The sequence below is a fragment of the Lactuca virosa genome, chromosome 9, assembly GCF_052849685.1.
Source record: "Lactuca virosa cultivar CGN04683 chromosome 9, Lactuca_virosa_CGN04683_v6, whole genome shotgun sequence".
NCBI lineage: Eukaryota > Viridiplantae > Streptophyta > Magnoliopsida > Asterales > Asteraceae > Lactuca > Lactuca virosa.
In genome coordinates this window covers 82,270,595-82,288,900 of record NC_136434.1, presented here as the reverse complement: position 1 = coordinate 82,288,900, position 18,306 = coordinate 82,270,595, and the positions used below count along the sequence as shown (strand labels likewise).

At 32.3% G+C, this 18,306-nt stretch overlaps 1 protein-coding gene across 1 annotated transcript; it reads right to left on the bottom strand.

The window, feature by feature from the left end:
- Positions 1–10,202: 10,202 nt before the first annotated feature.
- LOC145141307 (LURP-one-like protein (DUF567)) lies at positions 10,203–11,406 on the bottom strand. The gene is made up of 2 exons (XM_079074598.1): positions 11,046–11,406; positions 10,203–10,957 (listed from the first exon to the last, which is right to left on the bottom strand). Exons 1-2 carry the CDS (start codon positions 11,298–11,300, stop codon positions 10,559–10,561), a joined length of 654 nt encoding a protein of 217 aa, XP_078930724.1. The 5' UTR covers positions 11,301–11,406; the 3' UTR covers positions 10,203–10,558.
- Between the last annotated feature and the right edge of the window lie 6,900 nt (positions 11,407–18,306).

Genomic DNA, 18,306 nt, shown 5'->3' with positions numbered 1-18,306 from the left:
AGTCAACATCAAAATGACACCCAATTAATAATTGGGTTCCAAGCCTAAGGTCCAACTCACACACTAAAGGCCCAATAGACAAGTAATGGGCCAAAGCCCAACATATGGCCCAATTTTCCAAATTGGGTCCAAACCTCTACATGAACTTATTTTAAGGCCCAACCAATTATTCTAGCCCAAACAATTGGCATTTTGATGGCCTAATAGCTAATAATCCTCAAGGCCCAATCATGGCCCACTTATGGCCCAATTTTCCAAATTGGGCCCAAGCCTTTCTAATGGGTATTATCTGAAGCCCAATAATTTCCCTTAGCCCATAAATGGGTTCCCAATTGGCCCACAAAGGCCCACCGTAGCTTAGTCCAATAAGTGGCCAAACAAGCATCCAAACCCAATTAGGGTTTTTCACATAAAATGACGATTAGGGTTGAATGTCCCTACTTAACCCCTAAAGGACTTAATCCATTAAGTCCCACATGGTCTTAGGTTAATTTGCAATGATTATTAATTAACATTTTAAGTTCATTAAATAATCCCGATACGGTCTCGATAAATCCCAAATTAGGGTTTCATGACATTAGGGTTTTCCAAACCCTAATTAGGGTTTCCAACCCCTCTTAGCCCAATAGGCCCAATAGTTAGATCCTTCGATCAATTAGGGTTCATTAGGCCCATTAGGGTTTCAAGCATCCCAACCGAATCAAACACAACAAGGCAAATCACACCGCCACCCGACACGGCGGCCGGTGGCGGTAGGAGGCAGCAGCCACCACCTCACGGTGGTGGTTAGGGTTTCTTTCCATTATTCCATTTTCGTTACAATTTACAATGAAAATACCCAAAAGTAACACACATACTAACTAAGCTAAACATACACACACATATAACGATCTTGAGGTGGCCGGCGGTGGCGATTGGTGGCAGCCACCACCTCATGGTGGTGGCAGTGGGATTTTCCTTCGGATCTCCGGCCAAAAGTCATTCTAGTAGCCTCATACCATTACCACAATCGAACACAACACCCCAAAACACGTCTGGCCATGAACGAGTCCAGCCACCCCTCCTGGTGGCGCAAAACGACGGCGGCAGCGGCGGTAACATATGGGTATGACCGCAAACAGAGATTGGGACGTTCACAACTATCGATAATCACAACTACAACAACAGAAGTAGAAGAAGAAGAGCACAACGGTCGTTGCTTGACACAGCGACGTGAATGGCGACGAACCACACGAACAGAATGAGGGAGGGAGGCGCGTCCGGTCATGGCGGTACACAGTCATGACGATGGTCTTCAATGTTCTCGGCTGCATCACCAATCGAACGACGACATGGTGACGACGGTGGCATCTCGGCGGTTCTCCGGCTTCAGCAGACGAGGAACAATGACCGGTGATGGAGGAGTCGTGAGGTGTGCGGCCGCAAACGGGAGAGATAAAGTGGGGTGGCGGCTGATTCCTTCCCTTAGGGTTAGGGTTTAGAACCCTTAAATACCAGCTCCATATTAGAAGTTTTCCATAATGGCAGAACTGGTCCGTCCCCATAAACACTTTTGCAACAAAGGCCCAAGATTTACTCTTTATACCCCCGCTTCCCAATTCCTTTCATTTTAATTCTGAATTTTACTAAACAACCCCCATCTTCGAAAATCTTTACAAAACTAATCCAAAATGTTACCAATCAGCCCCTGCCTCCATAAATCCTTACATATTAAGTCCCAATAATACCAAACACCCCCCTTGACTTCTAAAATCCTTTACGAGACAAGTCCTGAACTTACGCTTTAACCCCCAAATAATCCAATTTATTTATTTAATAACCAGGATGTTACATTTAGATTTGTGTTCATTTAGTCACCTAACTTTTAAAATTGTGTTCATTTAGTCACTAAACATTTAAAAAAATTTAAAAGTTTAGTGACTAAATGAGCACAATTTTAAAAGTTTGGTGACTAAATGTGACTAAAACAAAAGTTAAGTGATTAAATGAGCACAAAGCCAAAAGTTTGATGACTTTTTAAAACTTAAAAAGAGTTAAGTGACCAAATTAGCACAAACCAAAAATTAAGTGACCAAAAATGACCTAAACCCTACATTTAAAATTTGGTAAATTTTTTTTTTGTATCTACTACGTTAAAGAATGTTTAGTTGATATATAGTTGTGACACAACCAATATTAATGAATTTATCTATCAATTTGGCTCATGACTTTTTACCATTTTTTAACACATGGATGAGAATAAAAGCCTTAATATTTTACTTACGTTAGTTTATCACATTTATTGAGTCAAATGTGGAGCATAATCAAAAGGAGCGATTTTAGTATAGGGCATGTAGTGACACGTGCAACTTCTAATTTTTTCGGACGCAGTGTAAAAATTTTCGAAAGTTTTCAAATTTTTTTTCTACTATCGTGCAACCACTAACTTTCCCGTGACAACCATACTATGAAATTCTGCGTCCGCCTTTGAGAATCAACCCCTTTTATGCATGGTTGATAGAGGTGTTAGTATTTGAAACAAAATAACTCAAGGTCTAAATTTGAATGCTTAAATGGTTAAAAGGTATGTAACAAATAATTGTAACTACTATGCCTGAATGATGAAATAAAAGAAGAGATAATGACTTAAAAGGGTAATATATTTTTCGATTTGTACATATTTGGTCACTGAGTTTTTTTTTCGTCCACATTTACCCCTTCAACTTGTTAAACTTTACACATTCAGTCCTTATGACCGGTTACTCCAAGTTAGCCGGAAAAAATGATTTAGTAGGGTAATATATTTCTCATTTTGTACAAATTTAGTCCTTAATATTTTTGTACACATTTATTCCTTAATATTTTTTTGTTTCAAAATAAGTCATTTTTGTTTTTGTACTCATTCAGTACTTGTGAATGATTTCTGTAGGTTTTTCTCACGACATCTTACGTGGGACAATCATTGATGAAGTGTGTGGGGCTGTTGATGTTTATGTGTAACGTCTCATTTTCACAACCAAAAATTTTCATTTTTAAATAAGGCAAAAGTCCCTAATTATAAATCCATTATTAAGAAAAAACGTGTATTCCAAAATACATTTATTGAAAATCAGAGTAATATAAGAAACATGGAATCCTCAATATTGTTGATGAGTGTGTACAATCATGCATTCGCCTTCCCACGATCAACGATAGAACCTGAAATCATAAATAACTGGGTAAGCACAAAGTTTAGCGAATTTTCCCCAAAATACTCGATACAACAAACGTATTATCATACATAACGAGCCCACACTCATCAGATTGGAATACCTTGACCCAATCAGTTATCGGACTGGAATGCCAACATGCAACAGGTCCAATCAGTCATCAGACTGGAATACCCAGGGTTTGTCGGCATGCCGCCTTAACCTAACCGCTCTTCTCAAGCCTCCGTGCCAACACCTTACAGCCGGCCCGCACCAGGTATCTTGACCTGCAACATATAGCAGAACCACCTCAACCTATCCCACCACCATATGACTATCCCACGTAAGATGTCGTGAGAAAACCTAAAGAAATCATTCATAAGTACTAGATGAGTACAAAAACAAAAATGACTTATTTTGCAACAAAATAAATATTAAGGACTAAATGTGTACAAAGTGAGAAATATATTACCCTATTAAGTCATTTTTACCGGCTAACCTGGAGTAGCCGGTCATAAGGACTAAATGTGTACAGTTTAACAAGTTGAAGGCAAAAATAAAAATAAATGACTAAATGTATACAAATCAAAAATTACATTACCCTTTTAAGTCATTATCACATTAAAAAAAAGTATACTGAAAAGGATTCAAAAGATCATAAATGTTGATCTATAGGACTTATTGGGGGCATTAGAGCCTTTTGCCGACCCATGAAATGGTCTTGTATGTATGAATGACCCACTCATTCGGCCCAAAATTAAATCACAAACCATTCTTGTTTTTGGTGACACTTAGTTTTAAATGTATTTAACATACTGCCATAGTGCCATTTAAGTTTATGTAACATTTTCGTATTACATACATATAAATTCAGTATAAAAGGCGGTGACCTAATTTTCATGGAATTCAATGCTGCCCTTTCGTGGTATGTAAACTGTAAAGTGTTGTATATGTGACTATGTTATGGAGGCTCCCTCTTGTTGTTTAGATTGGGGAAAAGTTGAGAAAAGTTTTTAGTTGTTTATTTTGGGGAAAAGTCCTAAATGTCCAACTAACTCTTTTCAAAACAATTGTATATTTATTTACACTAAAACAATTGTATTTTCTGATTTTGGTTTTAGATTAATGCTTCACAAGCACACGACAAAGAAAAATCGGTTACATAACCTACATAAAGTTTAAAAAAAAATTACATGACATTATTGATTTAAATTATAAAACTTATTCAGAATAGCAATTTTATATATATATATATATATATATATATATATATATATATATATATATATATATATATATATATATATATATATATATATAAGTAATGGTATTGGAGTTTCTTGATAAAATGGTAGTAATTTTATACAATAACAATCATAGTTTTATGAAATTTAATAATATTATGTAATCTTTTTAGTTCAATGTATGTTATGCAATTTATTTTCTTAGGTAATGTGGTTTTCAAAGTGACCTAATTGTGATAATTTGATATGAAACATTTTAAAATGGAGTTAACCTAAGTTCGAATCTCACATGCTTCAATTTTGAGATGACATGTTCAACTTATTTTTTAACCAAAATCATAATTTTTTTAATAGTCACAAAAACAGCATAATGATTTTTTGGGATAATGTGTTAGGTCTATACTTTTCTTTTTATTTTAGATTTAAACATTATACTTGTATTTCAAAATTTTAATAGTGTGTTATGGTCCCAATATTATTGGGTAAACAATAGGAATATGAGGTCTATAATTAATTTGTAGGATGACTTCAAGATCTTTGTATCGTTATTCTTTGATGTATCTTTTTGTTATCTAACTTTTTGCTAGGTTAATAAAGTTACTGTCCGTTCTAAAAGAAAAAAAAAATGAGAAAGAGTTTAAACTTGTTGGTTGTTGAACTAAATCTCATAGCTAATGTTATGCATCCACTTTTGTCTTTTTTTTCCCGTTGTATGTCGGTCAAAAGCTAAGTAAAAGATGTTATTAAACACTTACAAATAATTTATAAAGGCTTTATTAAAAAAGCATTAAGTTTTATGCCATATTCTTCAATTTTTTTTTGAAACCGGCAAATATCATTAAAAAAAAACCACACATCTAGCAAGATGCTAATAGGGGCAAAAGAGTACAAGGAAAATGAAAGAAATTACATGCAGATAAAAGGATTGACACACCATTCAATCCATTGAAAATTACACTGCTCTCTCCTATATTTAATCCATAAGAACACAGTGGATTTCACCAAATCAGCCACTTTAGCAGGAGTAATTCTTGTTTTTTTGAAAACCCATTCACACCTTGCTTTCCAAATAAGTCACGCCGTCCCGTAACAATTACTCATTAGACTTTTTCTTTTCTTTGAGCATGTACCCCATTGTGCTGTAAACTTCAACAATTCCTCAATGGTTTAGAAATGTGAATTGGGAAGGTCACACCAGCGGAAAACCCAATCCCAGACCTCTGTAGCCATTGGACATCGTAAGATCACATGGGTTGTATCCTCCTCTTCAACCTCGCCTGCAATTCACCCAACCTCTTTTGTTACTCGTTTACGAGGAGACGATTAATTTATTGAACCTTAGCTCGTTATGCTCAATAGTCGACTTACCTTATAGATGATATGTCATGTTAAGACCTTCGGCATTGACGAATTGCAAACATACTTGCAAGGCCACCTCATCAATGTGAAATGTCATATATGCTTGGTCTTTCACAATTTGAAAGGCTTGCAAGTTGATTTTTTTTTCAAGGAAATGACATTAATTAAATATCAAAATCAATTATATATACCTCATTTCTCAATTACAAATAAATTTGGAACGAATATGATGATGCCGATGATCAATTTTATAATATTTGGATTTTTATGTTTTATAATGTTAAATATTGTTATTTGATTTATAGATAATTATAATTATGCTATTTTTTATTTATTATTATATTGGTTAATATTTATGATATTTTTATTTTTAAATAAAATATTAAATGGTTGGTGAGGTGGCAGGGAACAATGGCGGAGGCAGTAAGGGGCTTCCGGTGTTCCGCCACCCCCAACTTTTTCCAAGATGTATCTATAATACGGATAACATAAGCCCAACATCCCATATCGATTAATTGATAGTGATTTGAGCCCCTCCTATGATTAAAAAAAACAAATTGTATTATGAAGCCCACTTTTATTTCATAACAACAGCCTCCACCACATTTATTATTTTAATCGGCTAATTAATACCTAGTCCATTTGTAAGTAGCAAGAATATCTCATTTATTTATAATTTTTTTCTTGTGAGTGATGATTCATCAAGAGTTCAAGAGATTCCCAGCTACTTTTATTCGTCAAAGATGTTAACTTTCAATTAATTTCCGGCAACACTATTACATCAATGAGATTTCAGTTCTAAGGTAAAATTAATTTTTATTGCATACGTTATTTAGTGTTATTTGTAATTAATAATTTAATTATTGTTTGATAATTTGGTTTATTATAATTATAAATTTATAGAATAAATTATGAGCAAGAAAATAATAGAAGATGTACATGACCCACAATTACATCCGTGATAATACTAAAGAAATCGTTCATAATATACAATAGTAACATTGAAGAGCCCAATAATATTGAACATGTAAAAAATGCTATGTCAAATTTAGAAGAGGTAAATTAGATTCTTGATTCGTGGCCTACGAGAACGACCTTCAATTTTAAGTTTTACAAGTAACCAATGTGATATAGCTTGAAAACTTTTGAAGATTGAAGTTAATGTTCACAAATTTTTAATTCTTTGTGATTTTTTCTTTTAAAATTTTAAACCTATTACTTTATTTGGTATAACATTATATTTTAATATATTAGTGTGATGTGAGGCTATTAGTCTACCTTATTCTTAAATCCTGACTCCATCCCTCACAGTGAAATCACTTTTAAAAGATGAATGATATTCCACTGATGTAGACGTAATTACAAAGCTGATGTAACATTGTACTAATATGAATGATCTAAATAGGCTTTTCCATGAACAACTTTGACATGTCAATCTCCTAAAAAAAAGGAAGCACCATTATGAATGGTGGGAGTTGAACCTTCTTCTTCTTATAGAGTGAAGCCCAAAGGCTCGTCTAATAATATATTCCATTTTGGTTGGTTACAATTATACATACTTATAAAGCTAACATTTTTTCTTGAATCTCATGCATTTGAAACCCCCTTTTTTAACTTCCTCAAACCACATTCATTTGAAACCCCCTTTTTTAACTAATGCAACTCAAAAGTTTTCTTAATTATGATTTAACACTCAAAAGTTTTATAACTTATATTATGTTTAATTAGCATTTAGTGAAAAGTTTACTATAAAAAGGTCAATCTTGTGTGTCTTTTGTGTTATATAAAATCTTACATGTAAGAATGATTTGAAGATATTGTGATTCAAAAGTTTTCATATAGTTGAAGCATTCACGATCCAAATATGATGATTTGAAGAAATGAGTTATGTCGCATCGATGGTAATTGTAATATGATTTTTCTTTCAACCAAAACAAATGAAGCTTTTCTATTCTTTCTTTATATTTAGTTTCTCATTTAATCTTTATTTGTGATTTGTATGTATTACTCAATCTTGAATGTGACTCTCCAAACATCAATGTTTTGCTTGGAACATCTTTTTGATTCTTCTTTTTCAAGAAAAAAAATTTGATTGCAGGTTAGTGAAGAATTGTCATCAAGTTTCTATGGTTGAATGGTGTTAAATGAAGAAAGAAGATTCATAAAATGGATATATGTTTTTTTGTTTGAGCAAAATTGACGAATGTTAGTTTTTTCTTTTGATTTAAATGTATGTTTATGTAACATCTTTATTTATATATTCAATCACCCAATGCTCTTATTTATTTGATTGTAGTTTTCCTATTTTGATTATGTTTATTTTCTATTATTTTTTTGTTGAGTTATCCTACACAACATATTTAAAAGACAATATTTAAAAGATAACATAATTTTGAACATTTGATATGTAATTATGATAGACTTATCATGATATGTTCTTCATATGAAAGTAATTTATCCATATTACTACGACAAGAATTACATATGATATTTACGAAAATATATATAATATATGTGATTTGTTTAACATATATATGCACCTATGTATATTATAAATTTATAATTAAATATCTTTATGTTTAATAATTGAAGGGGTTAAAATGATGCATCAAAACCAATTATTTAGACGAATATAATAATAATAATAATAATAATAATACATTTCCAAGTACCGAATTCATTTGAAACTCACACTACAACTCAAAAGTTTTCTAATTTATGTATATTTATTAGTTACAACTCAAGAGTTTTTAACTTATGATTATTAATTAGTAATCACTAATAACTTTTTATTTTCCTTTCTTTTATAAGGTTGTAAAGTTTTGCTCATTAAAAACATTAATGTATTTGAAGAGATTTGTGATTTAAATATGAATAGTTAATATAAATGTTATAATAGATATTTTAGTGTTTTTATGTTATTAAAAGTTATAGTGTTTATTTTTCATATTTTTTATTATTCGTTCTATATATATCTTTTTTAATACAAATGTTATAATAGATGTTTTTCTATTTTTATGTTACTAAAAGTTACAGTTCATATTTTTGTTCATACGTTTTTTTACCCGTTATATTATCATTCATTTGATATATAATTTACACAATTTTAAACGGTTTATAAAATTATCAAATAATTTTATATATCATAATGACTTAAAAATTAAACTATAATGTTTAATAAAACTAATATGTTAATTATATGTTTGCTTTAGTATTAACATTTTGTTTCAAAGTAGAAATATTAAATAATAATTTGGTAAAAGTTATTATTTTAACTATATAATTTTATTCTCGCGCAACGCACGGGATTCGTCTGATTTAAAAAATAAAGGTAAAAGATGAAAAGGTAAGGATGGGACTATGTATAATCCAATCAAAAAATTATTTAATTTAATAATTTGATTTTACCTACAGTGAATTGTCCTACCGACTGTCACTAGTTGACAAAACTGGACCTTATAATATTCAAATTTTAGTCCATATTATCGTAAGGGGAAGTTTAGCTAGTCATAATTTTATTTTTATTTTTGTTTTTAAGCGAAAATTATTAGCAACGGATCTTTTTTTCAACTATGGCATACTAGTAAACTAGTAATATTTGAATTGATTGGACAATTTATGGCTTTGTAGACACAAAACACCAAACAATTATCGTCTTTTATTAAATACATGACGAATTTTGATCTTGACATTTTCTTGTAGTCATTCTCTACCCCCTTATATAGATTTTCATAGTTAGCATCAACTAATTATTTGAACGTTTGATGTTGAAATATATCATTTTTTATTTTTTTGTCTCACTTTGACATTTAATACGGTAAAATACATTGAATTATTCTATTATTCTATATGCTTGTAGACCTAATACAACAATTAGAACCAACGGTGAGGAATTAAGCAAGCTTATAATATTAATTAAAAAAAGTTTATAACGTAAAGATATTTTTATGTACATGATGTCAACACGATATAACATGAACTCATGGTTGATAACCAAGCAATGTAACAATGAGTAGAAACTACACCAAGTTGTTTGCCGACTTTGCTATTTAACAATTAATAATGATTACATTTACCTCTCTGTTTTCAACTTTTAATATATGTAATTATTTTCATTAAAGTCATAAAACATTTTTTCGTGGATATGATTGGTTTTAATAATAATAATAATAATAATAATAATAATAATAATAATAATTATTATTATTATTATTATTATTATTTGTAACAATTTAATCAAAATATAAAATAACTTTTGGTGAAAACTATCAAGAATTTACAAAGAAAGATCGAATTTTAATTATAATATTGACGAATGTGGCCACATGCATAGAGAAGTCTGGAATAGTAACCTTTTATGGAAAAGTTTGTTTGACGAATGACGAAGAACATTTAAGAGCAATGAAGAACAAACAATACTTAATAGTCGATATAAATCAAAGATTGAAATTTTATATATATGATCATAGCAAAATACTCCTCATCCGGAGCTTGATCCTTTATATAAAACGAAAAAACCAAGCCCTCAATATCATCATTATCATCCATCATCATTCATCTTCATCATACATATGATGATGATATGATTGATCATTGGATCACAATTTCAAAAAATTGAGAGAGAGGAATTTAATTAATTATACACTATACACTACCCTATTAACTGAATCTCACACATATGATCAACTCCCTCGTTTTCTGAATCTTTATTCATGGATGATCCAAATGCAATCCTATGTACGTATCCAATCGGATCCCAAATTGGCTGTTTTCATTTCTCTGGTTTAATTATGTAGCGAACCTTCTAGAAGAAGAAGAACCACTGAACATTTGATCAAGAAGGACGACGAGGGCCATCGCAACGCTGGAATCAATCTCAGGCTGTACAACCAAACGGAAGACATCTCCGCCAAACGCAACCCCTGCCACCGCTTCCTTCCGTTTAATCTCAGCAACGCGCCGCCGCTTGTCGTCATACACAACGCAACTCCTCTGCGTGTAAGACCCTTCGATCTCGTAAGCCACGTTCTTCTTGTTGCCATTAATCTTCGGTGATCCTGATCCTGTAAAGCTTACATGCGCCAAGGACTTGGAGTTGAGAAAATTAACATGCTTCGTCACCGAGAATCGGGGATTTACCGTCGTCTCTCCGTCGTATATCAGCCAACTGTCCGTTAGCGTTAACCTCTGTTGAATTAATGAATGAATAAATTAATATATATTTCAGAACTCAATCGATCAAATTTAGGAATCCTATTAGTATATGTATATATACCTTTCGGCGGATGGTGTGGAGAGAGTGGCCGGAAGCATCCATGAGAACAATCTCGGCCTTGTTAGCGTTGGCGTAGTTGTCGACTCGAAAGACGAGGTTTCCCGTGATGTCGAAGACTGTGAATCCGTCGCAACTGAAGAGCAGAGATTTCTTCCACACGGTGAGGATGGTGGAGGATTGTGTAACTAATCGCGGCCGATCGGAAGGAAAAAGAGGCGGAAGTGGAACAACAGATTTAGGGTATACTTTTGTCATCACTCCGATTACTAATAACGATTCTCTGTGTAAAAAGATGAGAGAGAGAGAGAGAGAGAGAGAGATGTGTTTTTGGGTGGGTGGGTATTTGATAGGAGTTGAAGGTGGTGGTTAAGGGGTCTTTATACTCTCAACAGAAATCTATGTTTTCCAGAATCACGAAAATGCCCCCGGAAAGTGGAAATAATGGAAAAGCCAAGTTTGTAAAATGAATCAAGTTTCAACCGCTCGCTATACTTGGCCCTTGCAAACATCGATTGACATTCCCTCCAGAATCTTGCACTTTAAAAAGGCTTTTCTTTTAAAATTTTATTTTTGATGCCTATTCAATATATAGCGTTCATCTCATTTTTTGTCACAAACATCATCAAATTATTATTTATGTCACCAAAGTTTTAAAGATACGTCATCAGACATCAATCTATTTAAGTTATACCATTAATATCATTCACACAAGAGCCTAACGATTGAAGTGTAAAATTGTATACTATAAGCCCAATGTTCAAACCGTGGAATGTTAGAAGTATTGTTAGGTGTTGTTTGTTTTTTCAGCAAAATATTTACAGTCTGAGGATACATCTTTGTAGTAGAAAAAATGGACCAAACATCTATAATCTGCAAAAAGAAGATTGTTTGTTTTTAATATCTGCAGACTGTTAAAATAAATTAAAATTTAAATAAATTATTTTTTAAACATAAATGAGTAAATTTTTTTAATATAATGTGTTGATAAGAGAAAAACAATAAGTACAATAATGTAATAGCGGAAATTAGAGTGCAATATCATAAATGACAACTAACAGGAAGTCCATTCCTATTTGTTGTATTTAACACTTTGAAATTGATACAAAACAACATACATAGACAATGTATCCAAAAGACAACTCCAGAAAATATCACAAGCACTGCAATAAAACCAACAACCAACATAACCATAACAATGATTCAATTAAACTACAAGTCTAAGTGTTTGAACTTTTTCTCACAAAGATTATATTTTTTCTTTCACCAATAACCCAAATAAAGCAATATCAAGAAATTAATCAATTTAATATTCGTCAGATATAGTTGATGTCACGTTTTGACAGCTATCTAGGCAGGTTTCCCATAATCATATATTTGACATATTTTAAAACCGTTCCACTAAATTGAGTTATACAAACACCTATATAGTGATTACTGATTAACATGGTTGCAGAAATCGGGATTAATCGGTGATTAATCGTGAATTAATCGTTTGACGTTCTCTAACCGTCGAGGATTAGGGTATTAATCGAAAATTTAGGATTAATCGGGTTTGGCGGGATTAATCGGTCTTGGCGGGATTAATCGGTCAACAAAAGTCAACAAAAGTAAAAAAAAGTCGAAAAAAGTCAAAAAAATATCAAAAAAATTTTAAAAAATTCAAAAAAAATTCAAAAAATCAACTTTTTTTTTACTCCAAAATTTTCAAATTTTCAAATTTTCAAATATTATACCAAAATGTTCATTTTTTTTTTCTATTTTCAAAATTTCAAATTACAAATTTTTTTATTTTCTAATTTTGAAGTACTTGTCTTTCTTAAGATATATTAACATTTGATTAATTTTAAAATTTTATTAATAATCTATGGTCCCCGATTAATTCCCGCCAAGACCAATTAATCCCTTAACACCAGTCGACCGTCGAACGATTTTTACAACCTTGCTGATTAGGCATACCTATTCCTAATTGCAGTTTTTTTTTAATATTTAAAACCTGCACCAAAGAAAGACGATAAGAAAATATGCATTTGTTCGAATAAATTGGTTTGAAATTTGTCATTTCTTGCATAAAACTGATGTTATTTGAAATATTAGAATAGATTCTTATAATGATCAAAAGCAACAAAATGTGTGTCGTTATTACTTGCAATCTACAACAGAAAAATGCATAATTTTAAGACTTGGAGTTTTGGATGTGTTCTAAAATCACAATTTTAAATCTCCTTTTAGCAATCAAAATTTTATGACTTCATGAATTTGTAGAATAAATTAATTTTATTTTATACACTCAATTTTATGCATCTTATGATAAAAGTTATATTTTGATAAACCAAAACTTAGATGATGATACTTATGTTTTAAATCTCATTTGACATGCATAAAACATAATATCAACATGTTGCATTATGTTTAAAACACCAAGATCATATATTAAGTTTCGACTCAAAAGATAATCACTAGTTTTATTATTTATCGTTATAACGCTATAAACTGATTTTGATTTTTTTAATAAAAACTCCTTATTTAATATAAAGACATGGAGTTTATATAATGTTTAAACACCTTTTAAACCATTTCAAATATTTTAAAGTTGGGTAATTATAAGTTTTACAATAAATCTATATTTAACAAAAAATTGATTTTTAACCGGTAAAGTGGTAAAACGTTCTTATAAATATCCATTTATAAACATCTTATATTATCTTTTAAATATTTTTTTACTCAAACTCCAAGTGATATATCTTATGTTTAAATGTTGTTTGACTTGTAAAACTCATTTTCATACATAAAACATAACATACAATAACATAAAAATAAACATCGCATGCATGCATTTTAATGTGTATAAACCAAGCCATGTCATCACAAGAATTATTAAGTATTTCCTAAAGGACTTAAGAGACACTTCAAAAGGTCTTCAAGCTTCCACTTGCCAAGTCAACTCTTTCTTGCAAAAGAATTTCAAATCTTCATGTTGTAAAAGTTGTTGCACTTAAAACTATAATTAAGCTCAAAACCAAAAGTAGAAAGCTTATGATTGAGATTATGGTCTCAAGTGGTTAAGTCATCTTCGAAGTGGTCATCTCTTCATCTTGTTACATTTAAAAAGAAATACAACTAGTCTGTAACATCCAAAAAATAAGGTGCATTTATCATTCTTGAATCTTTCCCCTAAAGTATCAAATTAGTCCCTAAAAGAGGAAGGTTGGCAAGTTAGTACGCGAGGCGTACACATGAGTACGCGCGGCGTACTTATGCACCATGCAGAATCGCGAAGGCCACCTAGTATGTTGGGCGTACACAGGGGTATGCTGGGCGTACTAGGCTCAGTTGCAAAACCCTAATATTTCATTTGACCCTATATAAAGAACATTATGGACTCATTTCTAGCCACCCTTATCAGTCTCCAATCCTCCTTAAAACCCTAATCTCGTGTGTGTGGCTTGTGTGTGTGATTTTACAAGTTTTTAGTGATTCTTGGCTCTTGTAGTTGAAGAAGAAGGTTAGATAAGAAGAAGAATGTGCCATCAAGCTTAGAGATCCATAAACTTCCCACCTTTATGCATCATTTTCAGGTATAAAGTTTATACATTGGATAGTGTTCTTTTAGATCTCTTTAGCTTAAGATTTATGAGCTTAAGTCCTCAAGTTTGGACCTTTTTGGGTTTGGGACTCTCCAGAGAGTTTAAGCTATCCTTTCATGCATCTTAAGACATCTAGATTGATAAATTTTTTTGCTTGATCTTTCCTTTTTACTCATGCATGAGTAAAGTGGTTTGGAATGGATGAAATGATGTTTTAGCCTCTCCTAGCCATGCAAAGGCTTAAAGCCCACGACTTTATGGATTAAGAGGTTTTATATTGGCCAGATCTATAGTTGGAATGGTTGTGTTAATGGGTTAAGATAACAAAAGAGTGGAAATGGAAGTTCGTGGAGTACGCCGTGCATACTCCTAGCTACGCACAAGGTATGCTAATTTCACCCTGTCGCATGCTTAGCCAGTTGTACGCCCAACGTACTCGTTGGGTGTTGACTTTCTGTTGACTTTCTTTGACTTTGACCTTTGGTCAAAGTTTGGGGTTTTGGGACTGAGGGAAGGGCAACATAGTCCTTTTGCCCTTAGTAGGTTTAACCGTGAACTTTGGACTCGTGAGTGGTTTTGGACCTTAATTTTAATTAAGGATAATTATTTTGTTAACGAGGCAGAGTCTAGATCCGGCAGCTCGGGTGCTAGGTTTTCGTGTCATCAGTGTCAGGTGAGTCTCCTCACTTATTCTTACCTTTATGGTAGGCTAGTTGTAATATCATGACCAGATGGGTCTAGCTGTTATGTAATGCTATATGATGATATGATATTTGTTTGTGATTGGGGCTGCTGATAGCCAACCAAGGGTTGCGGATAACCTTATGAGCGTGCTGTTAGCTCATCGGGACTGCCGATAGTCCCTGGGTTGCAGATAACCCACAATTCTTTACTTATGCTGTGTTATATGTGGTATCTTGGGGAACTCACTAATCCTTTGAACCCACTTGGTTTTGGGGTGTTGATGAAGATAGCAAAAATCAAAGAATATGATTTTTCTATGTGTATCCACAATCAAGAGTAAGGCACTTCCTTCTTGAATTCTTGAATGTCTTAAGCCTTTAAGTGCTTAACTCAAATAAACACTGAAGGAGACAACTCAAGGAATCTTTAAACCAACAAACAAACTTCAAAAGAGAGAGAGAGAAGGAGGATCTAAAGAGGTTTCGGCCACAAGATTTAAGAGAAGTATTAAGAACAAAAAACTAGCCAAAACATACAAGACACATCCTTTATATACTTCATGCAAAGTAAAGTCTAACCATTAAAATACCATAAAGTAATGGCTAGTATAAGGAGCATGGGAGACAATGTATGGAGGTTGACAAGCAACCTCCATTCTTTAAATATAAATTCGACCATACCTTTAATTATAAGAAAGATTCTTCAATTTTTATAAACTCAAAGTTTATAAAATATAAACTTTGGCTTTAGGTAAAAGACAAAAGAATCCAACTAGTCCAAAAGGTTGTGCATGACTTAAAAATTCATACCATATGAAATAATATGTCACACCCCCAAACCAGACGGCGGAAACGTCCGGGGGTGGAGGACTTCATTTGTAGTATCACGACACATGCATTATAGTAATCAGAGTACAAACAACCATTGTATTTAAAAAGTATAAGTATTTACATGTGTTTCATCATTGTATACTGAAACCAAATAGTTATACAAAAGAATAAGACAAGACACAAATAGCTCCATCTTCTCAAAATCTCGAGGAGTACCTGTCTACTGGTTCCCTGAGAATACAAGTAATTTGAAAATAGAGTATCAACATAAAGTTGAGTGAGTGCATAAGTATGTATGTTTGAACGAATGTTTTCTGTTTCTTGAATATGTAAGTTGTTCCAGAAAATCCTATATTTTCTGCTGTGTATATGAAAGTAGTTTTAATCTCATAAAACCGTTCTGTTTGTAAACCAATGTTTTGTATTTGTATTCCTTTTGTAAACTGTAATGTAATACTGTAAATTGTATCTTGTAAACTAGTACTTTGAAAATGTACTTATGTTTAGTTAATTATACACTAACGTATTATTAATATCTTTAATATGAGTTATTATAACCATACTGACTAGATGGCCTGACCCAACGCTATGAATGCGTTGAAAGCTGTTGATAACAACTGTCACTCGTAGGCGTGTATGCCTAACTGTAGCTAGCAATCTGAGTGCGGGGTTGTCAATCCCAATATAGATCTATACACACATTGTTTCGATCCCCGGCTGGAGATTCTGGTTATAATGTCAAAACTTTAACTATATTGTTTAAATAAATTAAACAACCTGTATCAAATGACTCATAAAAAGCATATAAACGTTACATGTATAATAGTTATGAAAACCCAATCATTCTGAAATATATGATTGACAGTATGTTCTTGAATTAGTATTCTTAACATGTGTCTAAAAGATGTATATCCTTGATTAGTTTTGAATAAAACCTTTGTTCTTGTAAAACATTGTACTTTAGTATACTTGAATCGTGAATTAATGTTCTGTAAATCATAAATTATACCTATTATAATTTATATGTACCTTCTGAATTGATACTGAGTATTCATGAATGTAACCCCTTGCTCAACATGTTACAAAGGGTAGTTGAACTTAATGAATTAACTTTTATACTTGTATACATATACAAATATATATAAGTAAAATTTAAATGACACTCGGACAAATAATTGATACTTATAATCTCACATCCAAACAAGGAAAAGGAACCAAAGTGGGTTATCAGTCCTAAGCCTTTTAAATCTTATTTATATAAATATATATACAAATATGATTTCTGGGAGAATTATAAGTTTATAAAAACATTTAAAAGAAGTTTAATAATTTGAAATACATTTTGGTGACTTGATGTCATTTTGATACAATCATTGAAAACTATTTGATTTGATGATAACTGAAATCCATTTTGATAAGATATTTGAAACCATTTGTTTATAACACAAAATCTTTGTGTTAGACTTGTATTTCCCCCCCCCCCATTAAAACAGTAAAAATTGTGAAAATACGGGGGGTATGAACTCACCTGTAGTGAGTGATTCGAGTGAAAGGTCGATATAGGATGCTAAGTGTCAACTGAAGTCTTGAGCACAAACGGATCCTATTAAGTATATAATGACACATATATGGATATAATTAGTGTATGTAACAACTAATTATGATAGGAAACCACTTTAGGGACTACGAAACACTTGAATTGAAGTGTTACAATCACATATGATTGCATTAAAGGGGTTTATGGCCACACAAGGGCGTGTACGGCCAAGATGTGTACGTCCAATGTGGTGTACGGCCATTGGGTGTACGGTCATGGAGTGTACGGCCGTACACTCATGGAAGAAGCATGCAAAAAGGGTGTTTATGGCCCTATCTAGCATCCATTAAGTGTTCATGATCCTATGTTGGGACATGAAGTGAGTTTGAGGCCAAAACATGCACTAAACAAGGGTTTACGGCCATATGAGGAGTGTACGGCCGTACACCCTTGGTGTTCATTCATTAGATGACGATTCAAGGATAGGAATCAAGTGTTTCTCAAGCTTAACTAGAAGATAGAAGAGATACTCACACTTTTGAAGGTTTCTAAGGAGTTCACGGCCCAAGAACAAGTAGGTGTTCTTGGTGAAAGTGAAGAAGACTTGAAGATCTATCCAAAAAAGA